The sequence below is a fragment of the Geotrypetes seraphini genome, chromosome 8 (genome assembly GCF_902459505.1).
Source record: "Geotrypetes seraphini chromosome 8, aGeoSer1.1, whole genome shotgun sequence".
Classification (NCBI taxonomy): domain Eukaryota; kingdom Metazoa; phylum Chordata; class Amphibia; order Gymnophiona; family Dermophiidae; genus Geotrypetes; species Geotrypetes seraphini.
The window spans coordinates 41,596,339-41,622,530 of NC_047091.1; the positions used below are offsets into that span (position 1 = coordinate 41,596,339).

General features: G+C 45.0%; 1 protein-coding gene across 10 annotated transcripts in view; it reads left to right on the forward strand.

Moving 5' to 3' along the window:
- Positions 1 to 26,192, forward strand: part of BHMG1 (basic helix-loop-helix and HMG-box containing 1) — a 484,779-nt gene that overhangs the window by 274,946 nt on the left and 183,641 nt on the right. For 9 of the 10 annotated variants that reach the window (XM_033953753.1, XM_033953748.1, XM_033953746.1 and 6 more), the window contains 2 exons: positions 3,838 to 3,931; positions 4,638 to 4,747. The exons of the other annotated variant lie outside the window; for it this stretch is intronic. In XM_033953753.1, the coding sequence (XP_033809644.1) occupies positions 3,838 to 3,931; positions 4,638 to 4,747 (204 nt within the window). The remainder of the gene's footprint in view (positions 1 to 3,837; positions 3,932 to 4,637; positions 4,748 to 26,192) is intronic. 10 annotated transcript variants of the gene reach the window in all.

Here is a 26,192-nt window from a genome sequence, read left to right on the forward strand (position 1 = left end):
TGCCCAGAGTCTGTCGGCTGGGATATTGTTAGAGGCCGTTGGAGTAGAGTTGGAGTCAGTGAGAACTAGGGAGTTGTAGGAGATTGCAGGTGGGAAGGTGGTGACCTTTTCATTGAAGAATTTTGCTAGAACTTCTGATGAGGGAGAGGAGGGGAGAGAGGTGGAGCCTTTTTTGGAGGTTAGAGAGCGCCAGATTTTGAAAAGTGTACTACTCTGGTTGTTGGATCTGGATATGTTCTCACCGTAGAAGTTCTTCCTAGCCTTTTTTAGTGCTGAATTGTAGAGTTTAATGTTGGCTCTCCAGGACTGTCTGTCTATAGGGGAGTTAGATTTTTTCCATATGAGCTCTAGGGCACGGTATTTCTGCTTTAATTCTCTTTAATTACCAGGGGGCTTTGTGAGGGTAGGAGATAGATTTGGTGGAAAGGGGGGCAAGGGAGTGGTAGGTGGACTCGGAGAGGGAAGTCCAGTTAAGCCAGTTGGATTCTGGATCTGCAGGCTTGGGAGCAGAGGAGAGTTGTTTGAGAAATTTTGTCCAGAACAGGTCGCTTGAAATTTTTTTGCGAAAGGTGATGGAATTGGAGGAGGGGGGAGGGGCCCCGAGATGCGATATGAAGATGGGGAGGCAGAAGGTCCCAAGGAAGTGGTCAGACCAGGGGACCTGTTCCCAGCGGGTGTCGCCGGCTGTGGTTTTGTAGGCGGTAAGGTCCAGGAAACTAATGAGGTCTAGAGTGTGTCCCTTTTCATGGGTTGGGGAAGGTGAAGGGGGGAAAAACCAAGAGAGATGAGGAAGCTCTTCAGTTCGATCGTATCCTTGTTGGTGTTGTCATCAAGGTGGAGATTGATGTCCCCAATGATCAGAAGTCTTTGAAATTTGAGGAAGGCGTTTGAAATGGTTTCGAGAATGAGGTCAGAGGATTTGTTCCAAGGGGTAGGTGGGCGAAAAAGGAGTAGGATACCCAGTGGGTGAGGTTGGAGTTCATCATTAACCGAGGCTAGCATGTATTCTAGAGAGGGGTGGCTGCTCTTTTCGATGAGCTGGACATTGAAGAATGATTTGTAAATTAGTGCCAGACCGCCTCCTTTTCGGTTAGTTCTGGGAGAGAGGAGACCTTGGTAGCCGTGGGAGCAGAGTTCATTTTGTGTAAATATGTCATCTTTTGTGATCCAAGATTCCGTGACGCATAGGAATCCCAGGTCAGAGTCTTTGAGTAGATCTTTCAGGATTTGGATCTTATTGCAAACGGATCTGGCGTTGCAATAGAGTGTTGGGACTGGGGTGAGGGAGTCTGAAGCAAGGTTGGGGAGATTTGCGGAGGGAACAGGTTTTAGGGATGCGTGGTTGACTCTTCGAGGGTTTTTTTTGGAGGGATGATTTCTGGTGCGCAGCAATGTGGGGATTTTGAGGCCAGGGCAGATGTTAGAGTTAATTGAGGGGTCGGGAAGGTTGGAGGAAGGAGGTTTTAAGCAGGGGGTGGTGTATTGAGAAGAGCAGAGCAGGAGGAGAAGGAGCCATGAAGGCGGCTTCATGATGAAGGTACAAAATTTTTTTTTTTTTTGGGGGGGAGAGCTTTTGAGTACCTCAGTGGACTCACTTCTCTCTGATCTTACAGACTGTGTCCCAAGTTACTCAGGCACTCCACCACTATCTGCAGTGTTGGACAGTAACGCACAATCTTACTTGTGGACTTCCCTTTCAATTCCCTCCATATCATAAGATTCTAACCACAGACAATTTCATGATAAGTTGGGGAGCCTACCTACACACAGGGTTCCTAGTCCCAACAGGAGAGAACATATCACATCATTCTCCTCAAATTGCAAGTGATCTAGAATGTCCTCAGAACTTTTCAGAACCACCTTCTCAGTCTTGTTCACATGAACAGCCAAGTAGTGCTATAGTACTTGAATAAACAAGGAGGTACAAGCTCTTATTTCCTATGTTAGGAAATCTTATGTGGATTTGGGCAGCCTCTCAATGAATATTCCTCAATGCAGTCTACCTAGCTGGCAAACAAAATGCTGTGGCGGACAAATAGAGCAGAGCACTTCAACCCCATGTGTTTCACCATATTTTCTAGTGGTGGAGGACCCCATTAATAGATCTCTTTGCATATCCTCAGAACAACAAGCTCCCCCAATAATGATCCAGGCTCTGTGCTCCCGTTTGAGAAGCCCAGGATGTTTTCCTTCTTCATTAAGGGGGGAGTTCATCTATATGCCTTCCTCCGATTCCTTTCATCAGGAAAATTCTTCTCAAGCTGCATCGAGACCAGGGGACCATGATCCTAAATACACTCTACATGCCTCACCAAATCTGTATTCCTCTTCTGGAACTATCATCCAAAGAACTGTGGAGGTTAGAGCTCTCATAATGCAAAATAAGGGGTCTCTCCTTCCTCCTGACCCCCGCCTCCTCATCCTGACAGCGTGGTTCTTGATGACATAGAGCTGCTATCTTTGAACCTTTCAGAAGATGTTTCCAGAATACTCATTGCTTCTTGAAAACCTTCCATCCAGAAGTTGTTACCATTTTAAATAGACAAGGTTTTCCCTCTGGTGTACAACTGGAACACGTAGCCCTACTATGTGCTGTCTTCCTTCTCTTCTGGAGTACCTCCTCCATCTTTCTAATTCTGTCTTAAAAACTAACTCAGTACGTGTGTACTTAGTGCAATTGGTGCCATCCATTTAAAGATTAATTACAAGCCAAAATCAGTTCACTCCTTGGTAGTTTGATTCATGAAAGTCTTGTTTTACACCAAGCTACCTAGTAAGCCTCCCCTGGTGACCTGGGATCTGAATATCATACTTATGAGTCTTAAGAGGCCTCCTTTTGGACCTCACCACTCCTATTCCTTGAAATTCTTGTCATGGAAAGTGGTCATCATAATAGCGTTCACATCTGCTAGACAAGTAAGCGAAATTCAGGAATTAGTGGCAGACCTGCCATAGGCAGTTCTTCAAACCCACTCTAAATTCTTTCCTAAAGTAGTAACAGAATTTCTTCTTATTCAATTCATTGTACTTCTTTCCAAAACCTCATACTCAGCCTGAAGATGCAGCAGCGTGCTTTACTGTACTATCTAGAATGTAGTAAACTGCATAGGAAGTCCTCCCAGCTTTTAGTAGTCTTCGATCTTAACAGACTGGGGATTCCCATCACCAAACATACCATCTTTGACTTGTTGTCTGACTGTTTCGCCTTTGCATATGCTCAGGCTGGGCTGACCCTGCATGGCCATGTTACAGTTCAATGCAATGGCTGCATCTGTAGCCCATTTCTGCATCCATTGAAGAAATTTGCAAGGTAGCAAGATGGTCATCCTCCCACATCTTCACTTCTCACTACTATCTGGAGCAAAATTCCAGGTGGAATAGCCAGTTTGGGCAAGCAGTTCTACAAAATCTTTTTAATACTTGAAAGACAACTCTGTCCTCCTGCCCTTTTCTTCACTAGCTCACTAGCCTAGTAGCTAGTGAGTCCCACATGTGAAAATATTATGCCTGCTTGTCCTCAGAGAAAGCAAAGTTACATACCTGTAGCAGCTGTTCAATGAGGGCAGCAAGCATATATTCTCACATTCTTCCCTCTTCCTCTAGGAGTTACCTTCTTTGCTACTGTGTTGATGATCCCATGCTCGAGTGTCAGGCAGGAAGGCTCTCACACTTGAATGATGTGGGCACTGCCTCAAAGATTTAAAGTGACAATGCACTTGGCAGTGTCTGCACTGGGTTCCATGGAGGACGTCATCCACATGTAAGAATATACGCCTGCTGTCCTCGGAGAACACCTGCTACAAGTAAGTAACTTTGCTTTATTCTTCATGTACACAGAATGCTATAAGGGGAGGGAAGAAGAGGAAAGTCAAGAGGATGATGATTGTTCCACTTGTGATGTACATCATGATCTTGGATTGCAAACACAGGGGTAAGATGAAAAATTGTACTGAACACAGAGATTGCTTTTTGCAGGGAACGCTGTGCTGGGAGAGACTGACACTGCATCATTCCCTACTATAGCTCTTGATGCGGAGGTAGGAGTTACAGAGCCAAGCTTCTTATATCACCTGTACTGTTATAAAATTTAGCCTCACATCGCCTGATATTCAGCTGTATTTAGCTGACCAGGGACAGCTCCTGGTAGGCTAAATAGTGTCAAGCTGACTAACTACAATTCATTGGCTGACCACCTACGTCTAGCGGCTAGATAGAACCACCTTAAATAGCAGTCTATCTTTGGCTACTATGACTTAACCTGATGAATATCTACCATGGCTGAATGTAGACTAGAAATTCAATGCTGGTGTCCAGATAAAGCCCCAGTATTGAATTTTTGGGTTTTGTCGGCCTTGCAAGGTATCTGGGCTACCTCCCACAGTCTGCATATTGGCCCCATAGTGACTATATTTGTAGCACACTGTAAACTGACAGTATGGTAGGTCAATTTTTCATATTCCCACTATTAGAATGGCTCCCCACAATTTTGAGATGTATTGCATAGTCCAAGCAGGGACCAAGTCATTTTCTTCCCCAGATTTTGAAATATGTTGCATACCCCAAGCAGGGCCAGTGTATTTTCTTTCTAAGCTATTTTTGGGAGGGAAATACAAGACTGATGGATGTTTCATCTGCAGCCCTTACCAAGAGGATGTTCAGGAGCTTGTCAACTATCGTTCTTCATCAGAGGAAGAGCCAGACTCAAGTCCCTGGCTTACAGAACAGTCCCCTTTGTTCAGCTGCCATGGTAAGTAGTAATTTACATCATAGCTCATCTTATTAAAGTGACTGCATTGTGCCACTGTTAAGAAAGTGGGATTTTAACCATCCCTTTGCTTATATTTTGAGCAGTTCTTCTTATTTTCTTTTTAATAATAATAACTTTATTCTTGAATACCGCCATACCCAGAAGAGTTCTAGGCGGTTCACATTAATTAAACAGAGTTACAAGTGGTTCACATCAATTAAACAGAGTAACAAGCAGTTCAAGACCAAATTAATCAAAGTTGCCAGGGAGGAAGGGGGAGAGGTAGTGAGGGGGGGAGGTTTATTTAGTTAGGAAGGGGCATTAAGGATCCTGGTCTTGGAAGAGGTGGGTTTTGAGCATTTTCCTAAGGCCGAGGTAGTTGGGGGCCTTGAGGGCCATTTGGGTTAGCCATGGGTTTAGCTTGGTGGCTTGGAAGGCGAAGGTTTGTCAAGGAATTTTTTAGAGTGGCATAGTTTTAGGGAGGGGTAGGTGAAGAGTTGAATTCTGCGGGAGTTCTTGATAATGTGATTCAGGAGGAAGTGAGGGATGATGTAGCTTGGGGATAAACCAAACATTGTTTTATAGCAAAAGCAAGCGAATTTGAATAGGACTCTGGATTCCAGTGGTAGCCAGTGGAGTTTGTGGTAGAAAGGGGTGATGTGTTCCCATTTTTTCAAGCTGAATATGAGGAGGACAGCGGTGTTTTGGATCATTTTGAGTCTCCTGATGGTTTTTTTTGTGGAGCTCAAGTAAATGATATTGCAGTAGTCTAGTATGCTGAGGATGGAGGATTGTACTAGCAGGAGGAATGAAGTGTCGTCAAAGTATTTTTTTTATGGTGCGGAGTTTCCAGAGCACCGAGATACTTTTTCTGACTGTGATGTCAGTGTGTTTATCAAGGGATAGATGTTTGTCCAGTGTGACTCCCAGTATTTTTAAGGTTTGTTCGAGGGGGAAAACGGATCCTTTTACTTGAATTGTGGTGTCTTTGATTTTGTCTTTGGGGATCGCTAGGAAGAATTTTGTTTTGTCCGGGTTTAGTTTTAGTCTGTAGGATAGCATCCAGTGTTCTATCTAGTTGAGTATGTACACATTTATTTATTCAGTAAATTTTATGCAGATGTTGAAACTTTCAGGTACCTTGAACTGTAAAAATCAGTGTCTAGCCCAAGCCCAGGGAGAAAGAGAGCTGGCCTGGGCCAAGAAGGAGCTGCTAGTGCCACTTTCCAGAGCTACCCTTCGCCATTGGGCCATGGAGAGCCAGAAGGATGGGAGGGAGAGGAAAAAGCTAGAGAGAGAGTGGTGGAGGAGAAATATTAAAGATGGAAAGAGGATAGAGACTGAAAGGGATGAAATGCTAGAGATTGACGCAGGCCCGCTGTTTGGGCCTACTGCCAAATAGAGACCTCACACTCAATATACTGTTATCAATCAATAAGTATATTTATTAACAAATCAGTAACAGCTTACAAGAATAAATCTTTCAGCATAGAGAGTAACAGAATGTGATCTTCAGGCCTGAGGATCCTCTGATGTCTGTTCTAGTTACTTCCTCTAAAAGGCCTGTTTTTATACATTTCTAGGTGGCTGGCACCATGTTGGTCTAAATCACATGACTAATTTTTATTGATTATTTCTTACATGTCATTACACTTGTTAATTCACTAATTGGTTTATGATATTTATGTCATGCTATACGTGCGTCCTGTTTACCAAAAATCTATCTTTTCCCGCATAGGCCATTTTAAATATCACAATCAGCAATTTCGAGCCTTGGCCAGTAAACCCTGTTTGTCACTTGGTATTCTTGCAAAATAAGGTACTTTTATATTCTATTCTTAATCAGGATGCTGATCAGGATATGTCCCAATCCTTACAGCAGATGTGGTGCCCGTTGGCATGCAGGCTAGGCGAGTCATGCAAAATCTGCTTGTTTTGCTTATTATAAGTTTCGCTTATCTCAGCAGGTTATTTCCCAAAAACTGTATGACAGCTGACCAGTGTAGTCAGAATGTTTCATGAATCATTTTTAGGCCTTTAATACAATGTTCTATTATAACAGGGGTTGGAGGCAGGGTAATTCTTCCATTTTTCTTCACCTTTAGTTCTACCTAAAGGGCTTATTTTACTTCACCTGTATAGTACAAGGACTTACTGTTCTTCCCCCTCCTCTCATCCCCTCTTCAAAGCCCCTGGTGGCTTTGACATCCTGTCGATAGATATAGATGACTCAAAGATATAGGCTGAATCCTGAAATACGGGCATAAAACCAAATACTCGAAATTGAGTATGATAAAAAATTAAAAGGACATATGACCCATCCACAAACTATACTAACCAAGGACGATATAACATGTCACAGCAATTAAATATAAAAAGCAATAGTGTAGCATAATATATAAAATAATTGCATAAAGAGATACAAATAAACTTATTCATAAAGGATTCTAGGAATAACGCTAAATATTCAGATAACCAGTAAGTTGATTATACAGGTGTGTCATGAGACTCAGTTGTGTCTTGTATGTCTGAATAGATTACTGAGGTGGAAGGTTCCTCATGAAGAGGGAAATCAGCAAATAGATTTTTAAAAGGTCTCATAGTCTGGTATCTGGGATCCACAGCCTGTGGAGTAAGATGACAATAGATATGTGCAGCTAGCATCTGGCGTGAAACCTGAGCAGTGGTAGTTCTTACAAGATTTACACAACAAGGGAGGCAGCATGGATTAGCAAAAAGGTCAGACAAAGGATACCCAAGAAAATTAAAATAGGTCTAAGAGCTCCAATGTTAGGAAATCAGGAAGTGAACAAGTCTGGTTGGACACCATTCCAAGTTTGGACGGGGACATGTGCAACATCTTTCATCCCATCAGTAATATCTTTCACTACCTGCCCTGCCTCATCGATATGCAGGCAACAGTTTGACAAACTGAATTTACCACAGACACCACCTTCAGCAGCCAATAAATAATCCAAGGCTAATCTGTTCTGGTAAATAGCATTTCTGAGCTGGTCATCATGGGCTGCTAAAATGTTTAGGGCAAGAGAAGTAGCATTAGTAATGGTCTCAACTACTGCCTGAAGTCTGATAAGTCTATTCAGAATGTAAATAGGGGTACGGTATCCCCACATGCCATCAGCAGCCCAAGTAGCAGGCCCATAATAACTGATGATACGAGAAGGGGGCCAGTCGTTATCCTTCCACTCACCTATCTGTAATCCTTTAGTAACATCTACAGCACGTTTATTCCTGTTATGAGATTGGTATACCTGAAAACCTAAACGGGTCCCATGTTCAAGTGGAAGTAGAAAGAAACTGGGTCGAATAATGCCTAGAGTACATGATCCTTCCCAGGTTTTGGGTAGCCAGGCGTATGCTTTATTTAGTTGTGAGAAGGGTGCATGTGTTCTGACATGATCTTGGGCATATAGCCATAGTGAGGTCGTGGATATACATACTCGCATATCTTGTGTTTTCCATATTCCTTTAACCTGTTTGCACCCTAATTTCTGCCATTGTTGTAATTCATCTAGGGTGGCTCCTTCAGTAAAGGAGGCTTCAATATCAGTGGGTCGAGCTCTTGTGCTTACATATAATGAGGCTGTATATGGATATGCAGTTGCTTCTTTAGCCAAAAGGTCAACATGTTGATGTGCCTTCTGGGCAAAAGACATATCAGTGTTGTCATGGGCTTTTATTTTAACAATTGCCGCAGGGGTGCGTCTGCTTTGTATGGCTATCATAAGGTGCTCTAAGAGCGCAATGTGCTGCAATGGTTTATCTGTGCTATCGATGAAACCTCTAACCTGCCATTTGTCATGATTTTCTTCAATACATTTGATAGCATATACAGAGTCAGAATAGATGGTAAGATTTTGATTGGGGTAAGTCTCGAGAGCTTGCAGGAGAACTGCTAGTTCTGCTGCTTGTGCAGTAAGGGAAATGGGCATTATACTCCATCCACTTTCCCAGATCTGATCTTTGACGTTATACACAAACCAAGCAAAGGCAGTGCCCGTTTTGGTTTGAGAGCCATCTACAAAGACTTGAAAGCCATCTTTGTATGGCTTGACAATTGATTTAGAGGGCGCTTCTTGGGGACACCCATGCAATGCTACTGCTGAGGGACCAAAGAACACAAGAAAGGGTTGTACTTTGTCTGACAAGGTGTCAACTTTCGAGACTGGCTTGATGTCAATGTTGCCTGTAAGGAGGACAGCTAAATAAGTAGCAAGCCTCCGGGTGGTAAAGGTAACAGCAGGGATAGATAAGATTTTGGACAAAACATGGGTAGAATAAAGTGTAATATATGCATAGGGTAAAAATTGATAAATTTTTAAAACAGCATTAACAGCCGCAACCACCCCTCGGTTAAAAGCATTGAATCAACACTCAGCCGAGTAATGGCCATGTTTATTACAGGTCCAACATTGGACTTGGGATTTATCACGGGGATGGGAAGTACCGCCTCGCAGGGTGGCTCTATCAGCGCCGCGCAAATCCCGCGATCCAGAAGCGGGGGCAAACTGTGTGTAAGGGGGTTGGTGTCAGGGAAGAGTGGGCTGAGCCCGTTGAATTTGAGCGAGCTGGACGGCCTCCTGTTGAGCCAGGCGCACAGCCTGCTTCATCTGGGAGACTATGCCAGGGGGTTGACTAGAGACTTGAGAAGGCGGGGACTGAGGCTGGGTCTGGTTGTGAATTTGGGTAGTCAAAGCCTTTTTCTGCAATTGGAGTAATTCCTTCTGTTCTCTAGATTCAAAAGTTGAGAGTAATGAATATGTGTAATAATTTCAGACCATGGCTTGCCAGCCATGCCAACAACGCTGTCCAATTTAGTCTGTATGCCCTTGGGCATAATACTACGTAAAGTTTGGAAGGCTAAACCTTTAATTTTGTCTTTAGAGCAAGGATCCTCAATTTGTAATTCCCATTTTTCTTCAAAATCACGGATGAAGGAATATATATCAGAGCCAACCCTATACTGTAAAGAGGTGAGCTGAGATATATCCTTTTCATCGGGATAGTGAGCACGAATGGCCTTCCAAACTGAGGATCGATAATTATTAAAATGGTCCCCATCAAAGTTTTTAACATCTAAAGTACCGTATTTTCATCCATATACTGCACACCCGTGTAAAACGCGCACACAGGTATAGCGCGCGAGTAAAATAAATTTATGTTAAAAAAATTTAATATAGCGCGCACACGCGTATACCGTGCATGCCGCCCCGACTCTCCGTTCGCCGCCTCGACTCTCCTCTCGCCGCCCTGACTCTCCTCTCGTCCGCCCCAACTCTCCTTTCACCCGCCCCGACTCTCCTTTCGCCTGCCCTGCCCTGCTCCCAGCTCTGTAAGCATGCTAGAAGATGGTCTGAGCATGCTTGCCGCTCAGTTTTCTGCGCCGGGTTGTGGGGGCGCGCTTTTGACCTGTCACCAAGGCCGCGGCGTGCTTTTCACCACGTGGCTGTGTCCCCCCTCTATCTGGCCTTGTAATTTGCCCAGTGAATACTATTTTGCCTATACAACAGCATCTCAGCCTTTGGATAAGCCTATAAAAGATTAATGCTGCATGTAGAGCCCACATTTTAATTTGATCTCTTCAGATTGGTATTCTGCATTTATCTACCCGGTAGTAGAGTTTAAATTTAAATTTACCGACATAATGCCAGGAATGAGACGAAAGTCATATACAGTGGACTTTAAGCTTAAAGTCGTTGCGAAAGCTGAGGAAATAGGCAACCGTGCCACAGCGAGAGAGTTCGATGTTGGAGAAACATCGGTGCGTGAATGGAGAAAAGATGATAAGGAACTGGAGAAATGCAATCCGCGAAAACGGGCACGTCGTGGGGCCAAACCAAAATGGCCTCAGCTGGAGGATGACTTGAAGCAGTGGATTCTGGCGAGAAGGGAGCAAAATCAATCAGTCTCTACCGTTGAGATTCAGATGAAGGCAAAACTACTTGCCAATGGAAGAGGAATACCCGACTTCAAAGCTGGCTTCACATGGATCTCAAAATTTATGAAAAGGAACGGACTATCTGTTCGAATGAGAACAACTGTTGGCCAGCGACTTCCGGATGACTGGCAGCAAAAATTGATCGATTTCTGTGACTTTGTCGCCAAAGAAATATCTGAACTTGCCATCACTGCAAAGGACGTCATCAACATGGATGAAATTCCAATGGCATTCGACATTCCAGCGACAAGAACCGTAGCCCCCACAGGTACTAAATCTGTTGCCATCACCACAACTGGGCATGAAAGAACGTGTTTTACAGTAATTCTTGGTTGCTCAGCTAGCAGGGTTAAGTTAAAGCCCATGGTCATTTTCAAAAGGGTCACTATGCCCCGTGAAAAACTGCCCACCAGTGTGGTTGTGCACTGCAACAAGAAGGGATGGATGGACTGCGACGTAATGAGATTGTGGGTAGATAAATGCTTTAGAGCAAGACAGGGTGGATTCTTTGCAAAAAAAATCCTTGTTAATTTTTGATGCCATGGCTGCCCACAAAGAAAAAAATGTTCAGGCCTACATTAATTCTTCTGGTGCCCACATCACTGTGATACCTGGAGGCCTGACGTGTAAGCTGCAGCCACTTGACATCGCAGTGAATCATCCATTCAAGACTTTTGTTAGAAAGGAGTGGGAGGAGTGGATGCAGAGCGGCACGCACAAGTACACACCCACGGGGCGGCTGAAGCGGGCAACTTTCACAGAAGTCTGCAAGTGGGTGGCTTCAGCATGGGATAAAATAACACCATATACTATTCGAAACGGATTTAGAAAAGCGGGCATTGTTTATGAAACCAATGACACTACTACCGGTAATCATGCAGCGGAAGGAGGCAACAACACGGATATCAGCGATGATGATGATGACGATATCACTTCGGAAATAAACGAGGATCGTCTGCAGGCCGTGCTCACTTTATTTAATGACGATGATGACAATTCGTATTTTGATGGATTCAAGGATTCAGATGACTGTGATGATGATGACTGAATAAACCTGTAAACTTTGTTTATTTACAACTTTACTGTAATTACGGTAACTGTATTTAGATTATTTTGTCCTCGATACTTCGTTTGATCTAGATTACTGGTAAATGTTATAGTTTATAAGAATGAACATGTGATTTCTGTTCTTGTTGCTGAATTCATACTCACTAACTCTAGATTAAAAGTTATAAACCGCTTAGAACCTAACGGATGTAGCGGTATATAAGAAATAAATTACATTACATTACATTACATATGATAGTTTGTAAGAATGAACAGTTTTTTTCTTTTGACGTTTTTGGTTGGAGGGTGTGTGAATAGTGCGTGAGTTCTCCTATGTCTGGTTGAGGTGGATTGAATTACCGGTATTTAGCTGAAGAAATTATGGTAGTTAACCCCCCCTCCCATTCCACACACATTACGGTAATTCTCTTCCATTTTTGTTCCCATTATAAAAAACACTGATAAGTTCCCAGAAAAAAATACATTTAAATAAGAAGTGAAAACAAAGGCCCCTACAGATGAGAACATAAGAATAGCCTAACTGGGTCAGATCAATGGTCCATCATGCCCAGTAGCCCATTCTCATGGTAGCCAATCCAGGTCACTAATACCTGGTCAAAACCCAAAGAATAGCAACATTCCATGCTACCGATCCAGGGCAAGCAGACGCTTCCCCCATGTCTTAATAACAGACTATGGACTTTTCCACCAGGAATTTGTCCAAACCTTTTTAAAACCAGCAACGCTATCTGCTTTTACCATAACTTAGATCTTTCCTTCCAAACAGAGACCTTGCTAGATGTCAAATACAGAAAGAACAAGGTAACTTCACAAGGACTTAGCTGTGCAGGAAATGTGAATCTCCTCATACACCCACCATATACCTAGTGCAAAAATGTGCAAAGGTCTGTTTTTTTCTTTCGATCACTACATAGCCTAATGCCACACAAGCAGCGCTGTTACAAATATATTATGAAGGTCAATGCTAAGGTTAACAAAGTTTCCTTCCTTTGACCACAAGGAGATACTGACAAACCACTAGAAGAGATCCCAAAACAACTACCCAGGCACAACACCCAAACCCCACTCAGTGTGTGAAAACAACTACCCAGGCACAACACCCAAACCCCACTCAGTGTTTGAACCAGTTGAGTGGAGTGGACTACGGTAACTGGGGGGTGGAAATAGACCCGGAGTTTACTCAGCAGAATTTCCCAGACCACCTTTATAGCTTTTTCACCCCCTTCGGTCTGCCTGTCCCCACTTGAAGGTCTGACTGTCTCCCTTGAAGTCCTGTCCCCCCTTGAAGGTCTGCCTGTCCCCCTTGAAGTCCTGTCCCCCCTTGAAGGTCTGCCTGTCCCCCTTGAAGGTCTGCCTGTCCCCCTTGAAGTCCTGTCCCCCCTTGAAGGTCTGCCTGTCCCCTCTTGAAGTCCTGTCCCCCCTTGAAGGTCTGCCTGTCCCCCCTTGAAGGTCTGCCTGTCCCCCCTTGAAGGTCTGCTTGTCCCCCCTTGAAGGTCTGCCTGTCCCCCTTGAAGGTCTGCCTGTCCCCCTTGAAGTCCTGTCCGTCCCCCTTGAAGTCCTGTCCCCCCTTGAAGGTCTGCCTGTCCTCCTTGAAGTCCTGTCCCCCCTTGAAGGTCTGCCTGTCCCCCCTTGAAGGTCTGCCTGTCCCCCCTTGAAGGTCTGCCTGTCCCCCCTTGAAGTCCTGTCCCCCTTGAAGTCCTGTCCCCCCTTGAAGGTCTGCCTGTCCCCCTTGAAGTCCTGTCCCCCCTTGAAGTCCTGTCCCCCCTTGAAGGTCTGCCTGTCCCTCTTGAAGTCCTGTCCCCACCCTGAAAGCCTGATGCCCCCCCCGACGTCCGATTCATCACCCCGAAGGACCGCTGGCACTCCCACCCCGAAGGACCGCTCGCACCCCCACCCGAAGGACCGCTCGCACCCCCACAGCCTCCCACCCCCTCCCCCTCCTGCATGGAGAAGCTGCCTACCGTTGTTTCCGGATGCCAGTAAGCCCAGCTGCTTCCCCTGCTGGCGGTCCCGCCCCTTCTCTGAGCCCTGTGCTACGCTACTTCCTTTTCCGGCGGTCCCGCCCTTTCTCTGACGTCAGAGTCCATGAAAGCACTTGGGATTGCTCTTCTTACTTTGTTTGGGTCATCCTATGCTTGTGAGCAGCTGTTTTCGGCTTTGAATCATATAAAATCTGATGCTAGAAACAGATTAACGGATGACATGAGTGCTACATGTGTTGCTCTGAAATTAACGCACTATGAGCCAAGGATTGACAAGTTATCAGCATGCATGCAACAACAAAAATCACATTTCAGAGCATGCCCAATGCATATGTTTACATGAAGCAGTGTTTTCAGTTTGCAGTTAAGACACTTTCTAAGTTATTTAAATATTATTTAAAGATGTTATTTAAAAAAGGGACTTTACATGGCCCTGTTGTATTCCAATCTGGAATTTCCAATAAAAACGGTTGGTTTAATTGAAAGCTCTTTTGTTTTCTTTACATCATATTATTAGAAATGTAATGATTTAACTATTTTCCAATTTGATTGTAAATTTTACAAAAAAACACGTATAGACTCTATGTGGTTCCCAACCCTGTCCTGGAGGAACACCAGGCCAATTGGGTTTTCAGGCTAGCCCTAATGAATATGCATGAAGCAAATTTGCATGCCTATCACTTCCATCATATGCAAATCTCTCTCATGCATATTCATTAGGGCTAGCCTGAAAACCCGATTGGCTTGGTGTTCCTCCAGGACAGGGTTGGGAATCACTGCTCTATGGGAATATACACCGAGTCTTGACACAGTTAACAGTTTTAAGAAGTTTATCTTTTTTTTTTACTCAGGATACATTTGACATGTTATGTGAATAATACATTTAAAATATATTGTGTAACTGAATCAAATTCTTCCTAAATTCATTAAATTGAATGAAATCATTAAAACATTATAAATTGCCAATAAATTGAAATGAAAACCAAAGGATTGTGAATCAAATTGATTCTCTGACAATACAAAGATTCCAACCTTTAAAAATGATGTTACATAGTTCAGGCAACTTTTATAAAGACTTAGGTGTGCTGGTGGATACAACAATGAAGTCAACGGAACAATGCGCAGCAGCTTCGAAGAAAGCAAACAGAATGTTGGGTATTATTAAGAAGGGTATCACAACCAGAACGAAGGAAGTCATCATGCCGCTGTATCGTGCGATGGTGCGCCCGCATCTGGAGTACTGTGTCCAATATTGGTCACCGTACCTTAAGAAGGACATGGCGATACTTGAGAGGGTTCAGAGAAGAGCGACAAAAATGATAAAAGGTATGGAAAACCTTTCATACGCAGACAGGTTAGAAAGGCTGGGGCTCTTCTCCCTGGAGAAGCGGAGACTCAGAGGAGACATGATAGAGACTTTCAAGATCCTGAAAGGCATAGAGAAGGTAGATAGGGACAGATTCTTCAGCCTATTGGGAACCGCAAGAACAAGGGGGCACTCAGAGAAATTGAAAGGGGACAGGTTTAGAGCCAATGCTAGGAAATTCTTTTTCACTCAGAAGGTGGTGGGCACCTGGAATGCGCTCCTGGAGATTGTGATAGGACAGAGTACACTACGGGGTTTCAAAGAAGGACTGGATAAATTCCTGAAGGATACGGGGATTGAGGGATACAGATAGAGGTAGGGATAGGATTATGAAAGGGATAGTTTTAGACAAGGATCACCTTACAGGTCATGGACCTGATGGGCCGCCGTGGGAGCGGACTGCTGGGTGAAATGGACCTCTGGTCTGACCCAGCAGAGGCAACTTCTTATGTTCTGTTATGTAACTGGCATTATTTACACTTTAATTTTTATGAATGAATAGCATGAAAATGATATAAAATTGCTTGCTTGTTTTTATGTGCGTGCGCTGAAGGGAAGTGAAGAAGGAGTGGGCTGAGGATTCTGAAGGGAAATGGGGAAGAGAGAATGGGGAGAAGATGCTGATTTATAAATTGACAATTGTACAAAATATTGTTTCTTTTTTATACTTTAATATAATAAGTTCAGTATAAAACTATTCGAGGCTTGTGTGGATGGGATCAGGTGGTTTGCGGGGATGGGGACCGAGCTCACGGGGACGGGGTGTGGACGGAGGCAAATTTTTTTCCCAGTGTCATTCTCTAGGCTCTGTCATGAATTGATTTCGACTACATGCGGGCGAGCGGGGTGTCAGTCGGGTTGACGTAGCCATCGTAGCGCAAGTGGGCACAGGGTATGGCTCTCAAAAAAAATCTTAATCGTACTGCTGATTTTGGCTCTTTTGTCTAATGAGTTTGCCTACCACTGCCCTAGAGGAAAGGAGGAATCAGGGCCAGCTAAAAAATGTTATGGCATCCTGATTTTACGCTCCTTTGCTCCCCCCTCCCCCCCATCTTGTTCCCTCCTCTCCTTTGATGCTACTGCCTGGTCCTGACAAGATGCAGTTTCATAGGCCCCTGCCATGAGGAGGGAGGACCAGTATCGGTTTCAAACAGCATCGTCAGGAGGAAGGAGGGACCTTCCTCCTCTAATGCTAATTTTGATACTGGCCCATTCCCCTCGCGACAGCTGCCCTATAAAGCCACATCCTGTTGAGACCAAACAGCAGCATCAGAAGAGGGAGGAGGGAAAAGAGTGTTCAAGTCACATCTCAGCTTAATTTATGAGCCAGTGATGTCACGACCCCAGATGTTGGCGCCCTTTAGCGCTGGCACCTTGAGCCAGAACCTCACCTGATCTTATAGTTAAGTCGGCCCTAAGAGGAATATTGGTGATATGATACAAACATTTAAATATTTGAAAGGTGTTAATATATAAACTAACTTTTTCCAGGGGGGTTGACTTAAAAGTATCATCAGGAAGTACTTTTTCACAGAGAGGGAGTCAGACACTTCCCACATGAGGTGATGGAGATGAAACAGTAATGTAATTCAAAAATGCATGGGAGAAACACAAAGGATTTCTATATGGAAGGAGAATGGAATCAAAATAAACTTAGTGGTGCTTAGACAGCAACTCCAGCAATTGGAAAATAAGCCCAGTGTCAGGCAGACTTCCCCATTTATGGCTGGATAGATCTGGAGTGGGCTTCAATGGCAGCTCCAGTAGACAGGGAAATAAGTCCAGTTCTGGGCAGATTTCTGTGATCTGTGCCCCAAATTAGCAAGGACAGATCAAACTCAAGTATGCATATGTTTGTTTCATTTTCTATTTCGTCCTTCTCAAAGAGCTCACAACGGGTTACAGGCTAACATACATAATATATAGTTAACAGTTATAATTTGCTATAGTTACAATACAAGTTTTTATCCTAACTCGATACATATTAGAGATCTAATAAGAACATAAGCAGTGCCTCCGCCGGGTCAGTCCATCCTGCCCAGCAGTCCGCTCCTGCGGCGGCCCAAACAGGTCACGACCTGTCTGAATCACCAGAAGGGGCTCCCTTGCCACCTTGGTTTCTCATTGAAGTCCTATCTTCCCATCGAAGTCCTAACCCTCCGGTCTTGCACATGCACGACCTGGTTGGGTTTCTATACTTATTACCTGGTTAGCTTTCTATACTTATTACCTGGTTAGCTTTCTATACTTGTGTTACATCCCAGCTCCTCCCTCAGTATCCCACGATCCCTTTATCCCTCAGGAATCCGTCCAATCCCTGTTTGAATCCCTGTACCGTACTCGGCCTGATCACTTCCTCCGGTAGCGCATTCCAAGTGTCCACGACCCTTTGGGTGAAAAAAAACTTCCTTGCATTTGTTTTGAACCTATCTCCCTTCAGTTTCTTCGAATGCCCCCTCGTACTTGTTGTCCCCTTCAGTCTGAAGAATCTGTCCCTATCCACCCTCTCTATGCCCCTCATGATCTTGAAGGTCTCTATCATATCTCCCCTGAGCCTCCTTTTTTCCAGAGAGAAGAGCCCCAGCCTATCCAACCTCTTGGCGTATGGGCAGTGTTTCAGCCCTCTTACCAGTTTCGTTGCTCTCCTTTGGACTCTCTCAAGTACCGCCATGTCCTTCTTGAGGTGCGGCGACCAATACTGAACGCAGTATTCCAGATGTGGACACACCATCGCTCGATACAATGGCATGATGACTTCCCGCGTCCTGGTTGTTATGCCCCTCTTTATGATGCCCAGCATCCTGTTGGCTTTTTTTGAGGCTGCTGCGCACTGTGCAGATGGCTTCAGTGATGCATCCACCAGCACACCCAAGTCTCTCTCAAGTCTGCTGTCTCCCAACAATGCCCCCCCCCCCCCCCCCAATTTGTAGTTGAACAACGGGTTCTTTTTCCCTATATGCATGACCTTGCATTTTTCCACGTTAAAGCGCATTTGCCATTTGTTTGCCCAGTCTTCCAGCTTGTCCAGGTCCTTTTGCAGGTCCTCACACTCCTCCCTGGACCTAACTCTGCCGCACAGTTTGGTATCGTCTGCAAATTTTATAACCTCGCACTTTGCCTCCTTTTCCAGGTCATTGATAAATATGTTGAAAAGTAACGGCCCCAGCACCGATCCCTGTGGCACACCGCTTGTGACTCCACGCCAGTCAGAATATTGGCCCTTTACTCCGACCCTCTGCAGTCTACCCGACAACCAGTGCTTGATCCATCTGTGCACATCCCCTCCCACCCCGTGATTCCACAGCTTCCTAAGCAGCCTTTCATGTGGCACCTTGTCGAAAGCCTTTTGAAAATCGAGGTAAATAATGTCTATGGGTTCCCCATTGTCCACCCGACTGCTTATTCCCTCAAAGAAGTACAGAAGGTTCGTTAGGCACGACCTTCCCTTACAGAATCCGTGCTGGCTTGTTCTCAGTAGGCCATTCCTCTCGATGTGCTCGCAAATGCCGTCCTTGATCATAGCTTCCACCATCTTCCCTATAATTGAAGTCAGGCTCACCGGCCTGTAGTTCCCGAAGTCACCCCTCGATCCCTTCTTGAAGATAGGTGTGACATTCGCCAATTTCCAGTCCTCTGGTACCTCACCAGTTTTCAAGGATAGGTTGCAAACATGCTGGATTGTGCCTGCTATTTCTTGTCTTAGTTCCTTCAGAACCCTTGGGTGGATCCCGTCCGGGCCCGGTGATTTGCCGCATTTTAACCTGTCTATCTGTTTGAGGACATCCTCCTTACTTACCTCTATGTGCTCCAATTTTTCGGCCTGATCCCCACTCATGAGCTCCTCTGAGTCCGGTATATTAGATGTGTCTTCGCTCGTGAAAACCGACGAGAAGAACGTGTTCAACCTCTCAGCTACCTCTTTATCCTCCTTAATCACTCCCTTCCTATCCCCATCGTCCAACGGCCCCACCTCCTCTCTGGCTGGTCGCTTCCCCTTTACGTAACTGAAGAATGCCTTGAAATTTTTCGCCTCCCTGGCCAGCCCCTCTTCGTATTCCCCTTTTGCTTTTCTAACCTCTCGGTGGCATTCCTTTTGGCATTTCCTGTGCGCCTGGTGATTTTCCTCCGTTGGGTCCTTTTTCCATCTCCGGAAGGATACCTTTTTGTCATTTATTGCCCTCTTTACTTCAGTTGATATCCAAACCGGGTCCTTTGATCATTTGTTCTTGCAGCCTTTCCTGAAACTGGGGACGTACATTCTTTGTGCTTCCTGCAGGGTGTCCCTGAATAGGGTCCAGGCACTTCCCACAGTCTCCATCCTAAAGATGTTTCTGAGCTTCCTCCCCACCATTTCCCTCATAGCAACATAGTTCCCTTTCTTGAAGTTGAGCGCAGTTGTTGCGGTCCTCCTTACTATGGGTGTCCCCCTTCCTAATGTGAATCTGATCGCGTTGTGATCACTGATGCCTAGTGGTCCTTCTACCCCTCTTGCAGGACCCCTAATCCGTTTAGGATGAGGTCAAAAGTAGCACCCCCTCGCGTCGGTTCTTTGACTAGTTGCTCCATGAAGCAGTCCCTCACAGCTTCTACAAATCCTGTTTCCCTAGTGCAGTTGGAGTGACCCGTACTCCAGTCTATTCCCGGGTAGTTGAAGTCCCCCATCACTGTTACACTTCCAGTCCTGCATTCCTGTCTCAGTTCCGCTTCCAAGTCGTGTCCGACTCCTTCTGGCCTACCAGGTGGGCGATAGTACAGCCCCAGTTTTATGCCTGCACCCTTGTTTCCCGGCAATTTGACCCATAGAGATTCCAGCCCCTCTGCCTTCGTTGCCATATCCATCCCGACCGAGTGGATAGATTCCTTTATATATAGTGCTATGCCTCCCCCCTTCTTGTGGGTCCTCTCCCTCCTGTATAGCTTGTACCCCGGCAGCGCCACATCCCATTGATTTTCCTCTGTCCACCAGGTTTCTGCAATCAAAAACAACGTCTAAGTCCCCTTTTGGCCTAAGACCTTAGGTGCACAAAGTAGATAGCAGGGAAATATCCATTCTCAAAAAAAAGTCCAAAATGGGGGGGTTTTCGAGAATGGTCTACCTGTACGTTCAGCAGTTTAATCGCCCAGACCACCACTACGTGTATGTTTAGAACACATTCCCGACCAAAAAAATCACCCAATTCCCAAATGCCGAAAACAAGACCTTTTAGGCGAAGGAGGGGCCAATCCTTTGCCTAAAAGCATGATTCTCTAACTGGTGTCCATCATAAACACCGGTTAGAGAATCGTGGCACCATCCCCCCCCCCACACACACACACGATGAACACGGCAGGAGAGATGCCCAATCTCTCGTGCTGGTCATCCCCCAGAACCTGCGCAATCTTCACCGGTAGGAGACATGCCCAGTATCTCCTGCCGGACATCCCCCCACTCCTACCAGACCACCCAGTCCATCTCCCGGACACCCCCACCCCACCCCCACCAGGACCCACCCTATCCTCAACCGGACCTCCCTCTAACCTTTTTTGATGGCCGGCTGGACGGGTTCTCCGGCAGGCCCGCCTTCGTCTGAGTGGCAGGCCTGCCCCTTCCCTATGCAGGGGGGGTTAGGGTGGGTCATGGGGGAAGGGAAGTCCAGGGGGGAGGGCAGGAGGTGGGCTGGGCAGTCCAGCAGGGACAGGGGGTATCCAGAAAGAGAGATTGGGCACATGTTAGGGATCTAATACCAATATACATGGAGGGACCTAATCAAAAACAATGTCTAAGTCCCCTTTTAGCCTAAGGACCTAGGCGCCCAAAGTAGGTAACAGTGAAATGCCCATTCTCGAAAAAAAGTACAAAATGTGGGGGGTTTTCGAGAATGGTCTACCTGTACGTTCAATAGTTTAATCGCCCAGACCGCCACTACGTGTATGTTTAGAACACATTCCCGACCAAAAGATCACCCAAGTCCCACATGCCGAAAACAAGACCTTTTAGGCGAAGTAGGGGCCAGTCATTCGCCTAAAAGCACGATTCTCTAACCGGCGTCTGTCATAAACAATGCCGGTTAGAGAATCGTGGCACCGTCTCGTGTCCCCTGCCCACGGCAACAAACGCGGCAGGAGTGATGCCCAATCTCTCCTGCCAGAATCCCCGAACCTGTGCGATCTTCACCAGCAGGAGAGATACCCAATCTCTCCTGCCAGACATCCCCCCATAACCAGTGCGATCGCCATAAGCGGGAGGCATGGCAGTCCCTGATTTTCTTGCCTATTACAAGGCAGCGTATTTGCGAATTCTATCTGATTGGCTATCGCACTCTCCTAAATTGGGTGAAACTGGAGCAGAGCTGGATTCCCTCGACACCTTGATGGGCGGTCCCTTGGTTGTCTCTGTCCCCTTCCAAGCACTCATTCCTCGGGTTCCGCGGGCACTCCAGGGTCTGGACGGCATTATGGCTACAATTATTTCCAGAGCGCATATATTTTCAACAAACCTCTTTGGGTTACCTGCCTGATTTTCTGCCGGCCTATTGTGACAGGACCTTTTTGGGTTGGGGAAAACGGAGACTTTATATTACATGACAGTTGTGGAAGGAGGGGCAGATGGTACCTTTTCAGACCCTGCAAGAAGAATATGGCATGCCAGATGTTGACTCATTTAGATACTCAGTTATGTACCTTTTTCGGTCAATATGCGGGGGATGATCTTGCTGTTACAAAGACCAATTTGGAAAGGTCACTGGGTCATGGAGGTGGCAAGGGGTACTATCTCTAGACTATACTTGGCCTTGTTAGATTTCACTGATCCGATCTCCACTTATAGGGAACGATAGGAGAGGGATCTTCAAATCACTTTCACTTCTCAGCAGTGGTGCAGTGCTCTTTCCCATCTATTTAAGGCGGTGTCTCTCAAACGTTTTTAGCTCTGGCACACTAAACAGAGCAAATGTTTTTCATGGCACATTATAATTGAAATCATAAAATTGCAAAACCAACAATAAATTAAATTTGAGAGTTATTTATTTAAAGTTCTTTAAGCTATATTTAGGTAATTGTAACAATGGTGAAACTAAAGTAGATAAAATTGCTAATCAATGCAATGGATGTGCTTGTTTTTAAAATCACTTTTCTGGGCAGTTATATCCTTACATACACTGATGCTCATAACACTGGCAGACTCTTGTGTACATGATGTATATGTCATCTATTCTAGTGTATACTTATGAAGGGAATTTTTAAAAATAAAGTAAAATTCTGGAATCTCTGGGGCACACCTGGAATCTCTTTGGGGCACACCACTGTGCCTGGACACACAGTTTGAGAGACACTGGGAACAAGATGCTGTTCCATTGGTACTGCACTCCAGCTAGGCTTTGGGCTTGGTTCCACCGGGGAGATGGGAAATGTTGGACCTATTTGTACCTGCCCAAAACTGGGCACTTTCTGGAGCTCAGTTTTTGCATTAGCTTTTCATATTACTGGGGAGCAGTATCCGGAACAGGTGAAGTACTGTTTAAGTGTATCCCTAGTGGCAATTCGCCCTAAAGTTCATATTTGGTCTCTTATATTTTTGTGGCAGCACAACTGGTCCTAGCCCGGGAATGGAGGAAGCCTTTGTCCCCTGCTTTGGAGGCTGTTTGTCAAAAATTGGATTATATTTTTATAATGACTAAATTGACTGTCTTGAACTTGAACTGTCTGGCCTCCTTCTATAAGATTTGGGACCCCTATATTTCTTGGAATGAAGCTTACCATCAGCAGGCTACAACTTAGAGGGTTATTCTTTGTTGATCTTTTCTACTGGATTGTCTTTATTTCTTTGGTCAGTGGGGAGGACTCCTTAGGGTAGGTGGGTGGGTAGTGGGATTTGTTTTGTGTTTATTTTGCTTGTGACATATGCTGTTTTGATGATCTCATTTATGTTATTGCATTGAGAGTATGTGGATTTGTGGAAGTTTTGCTTGATGTAACTGATGTTTATGAAAACCTTTAATAAAGAATTTTGGGGAAAAAAAGTAGAAAAAAGGATTGTATTTTTAAATTTTGAATAAAGTACAAAACTCACAAAAAAATAAAAATAAAAGAGCTCTTGTATAAATGACCCTTTACCAATGGAAAAGTAAACAAATTACAATTACATCTTGGGCATTGTGAATTAATGAATAAAAAAATTATCCACAAGATAATCGGTGTCAGGTCAAAAGCACGCCGGGACAAAGGCGCGCGCAGACAATTGAGCGCAGCGCAGAGGCACGCACCGCAGAAAATTACTGTTTTTACGGCTCCGACGGGGGGGGGGCATGGGGGGGAACCCCCCCACTTTACTTAATAGAGATCGCGCCGCGTTGTGGGGGCATTGTGGGGGGTTGTAACCCCCCACATTTTACTGAAAACTTCACTTTTTCCCTGTTTTTAGGGAAAAAGTTAAGTTTACAGTAAAATGTGGAGGGTTACAACCCCTCAAACCCCCCACAACGCCGGCGCGTTCTCTATTAAGTAAACTGGGGGGGCTCCCCAACAAACCCCCCCGTCGGAGCCCCTATAAACTGTAATTTTCTTTGGCGCGCGCCTCCGTCTTGCACTCAGTTGTCGGCGCGCGCCTTTGTCTTTCGCCAACTTGTGAACCAGATAATCAGGTGCTAAACCATGTAAAACAATATAGCATATACAACCAAACTTAAATCTGATTCTGGCCTTGACCGGTAACCAATGTAGTTTTTGGTAATAACGTGTGACATGATCTGATTTTTTTCAGATTGAAAATTAATCAGACTGCCGTGTTTTGTATGATTCAGAGTCTATGAAGATTTTTCTGATAACCCGCTAAGTAAACTATATTACAGTAATCCAGAATACTTAGAATTAATGACTGTACTAACAATCTAAAAGAAGAAACATTGAAATATGGTCTAATAGTCTGTAATGTGTGGACCAGCAGTTTAGAGCATTGGCAGAGATGGCTAGTTACCTAGTTTCAGGCTGGCGATTTTTTTAGAACAGTCCTGGTTTAGGGCCTTACTTGCCAAAGCAGAATGGGATTAGTAGTGCCTTTTGCTGCCCATGGGAAATCAGTTCTGCAAGTGCCATAAAGCACCAGAATTAGATGGTGATAGATCCAGGACTGTCCCAAAATGTGCAGCTTTGAATTGGGTGACTTGGCATCTCTGCATAGGTAGGGAAATGTCAAAGATGTGCAAGCCCTTATTATAGACTTGGATGGTGGAGACCTCCGAGCATGGGGGACATATGATTTTCTCAGTGGGGGAAGGGACCTGATTGCCTTCCCATCAACTCAGTGCATGTTATGCTAGCAAGTTGTGGTGCATGCAAATGGCTGATGCTGGGTTCCTTGCAGCACTGCAGAAAATTTTGTGCCAGGGTTCTGCGAATTAACTTCCAAGCCCTCATGGTGATGTGTGGTGGCTGGTGGTGCTGCCTCTTTGTAATTTCTCTCCTGTGCCTGAGGCACAGGAGGACAAGGATCTGAGATTCTTCAGCTGAAAAGTTTGGCGCTCTCCTTAAAGACATGCTGAGTTTGAATGGCAAATGCCCTTCCACATGCACACCATATATTGTCACAAACCCTCCGCAGCGCAGGGCTGTCGTGTGACAAACACCGGGATTCTGGCGTGTCCCCTCTAACCAGGGGTACCTTCAGGACTTTCAGTTGGCCCTAGGCAACTGCCTAGGCCGGGGAGAGACAAGGCAAGCAAAAGGTTTCAAAATATCACCAGCCAAACCAAGTTCTTAAGAAAGAATATGATGTTTATTCTGACCCAGTGGTCAAAAAGATGCAACATAAAACAAAAATAACTTTTGCATTTCATTCAAAAATAAAGTCAATTGTAAAAATAAAGCTTTAACAAAACAGCAATCTCCTGTAGTTGGTTATTCCTGGAATCATGTGCTCTGACTCAGGATTGCTTTACACTGGTGTTCACTCATAATTCAAACTTTCTCCCAGCATCAATATCAGAGACATGTAACAGCAGATTTCAGTAGCCAAATAAAGTTTGGAATAAACCCTTGCTGTAAACCAAATTAAAAATACCTCCTTAGGCAATATAGCTACAGCACACTCTTGCAAACCGATCAGCTTTTTCCTTAGCTCCCTCGTGAAGGTAAAACAAACAGCTGAGAGAGATAAGCTAATTAGCTTCTCAGGAACGGGAGCCACAGCAGGATTTCCAAAGTTCAAAACACAAACTTAAATGTTCTATCTTTAGCTTCTTGTTCTCAAACTGGACTTTAAATCAATCCAATAGTTTAGGATTCAGGTAAGTATTATTCCTAAACCCAAAATACTCATAAAGCCCAAACATATATCACATTCTTCAGGCTTGGTTTGCACAAAAGGAAAACATAGGCAAAAGGGGAAAAAAAACACAAACCACTAATTGTTTCCCAGTTACTCACTTCCTTCATTCAGTGTCCATACATTCTGTCTGGCTCTCTAACATAGGGCCAGCTACCTGTACCTCCATGCTTTCCACACCATCTGGAAGTTTGAAGTGGGAAGGATTTCTTCCAAATCCTGCATGGGCCAATCTGGCACGGTTGTCTCTGCTGCTCGGCTCCCCAGCTCCTCACCTGCCTTGGGCTGTGGGAGTGACTCGCCCTGGTCACTCGCTCCTCCTCCTCCTGCTGCTTGTCTCAGCCTGCTTTTAAACAGCTCAGAGCCAATCCCCTTCAGCCTGTAGCGGGGGATGGGCTTTGGCTCTAAAGCAGCTTTTCTCTGCCTGGGTTTATCTAATGCAGCTATATTCCTTGTGGCTTCTCTAGCTGCTCTAAAGCCCGGAGGCTGCTGTTGACAGTCTGCCTGCCTCTGCTCCAGATCACTACTGCTCTGATCATAGGGGCAAGGGAGGTCAGCCTCAAGTTGAGTGCCAGAATCAATCTGATCAGCTCTTCTGCACCCGATCCTATTAGGGGCAGAACTAGTGCTGGTGCTGGGTTTGTCACAATATAGATATGGTACATGTGGAAGGGAAATCCTGATGTTGATGGATGATGTTTTTTCAGCGTGGGACTACTGCATGTAGACATTTAACGAGAGTTACTTTCCATTGGTGGACATGATTATCTGAT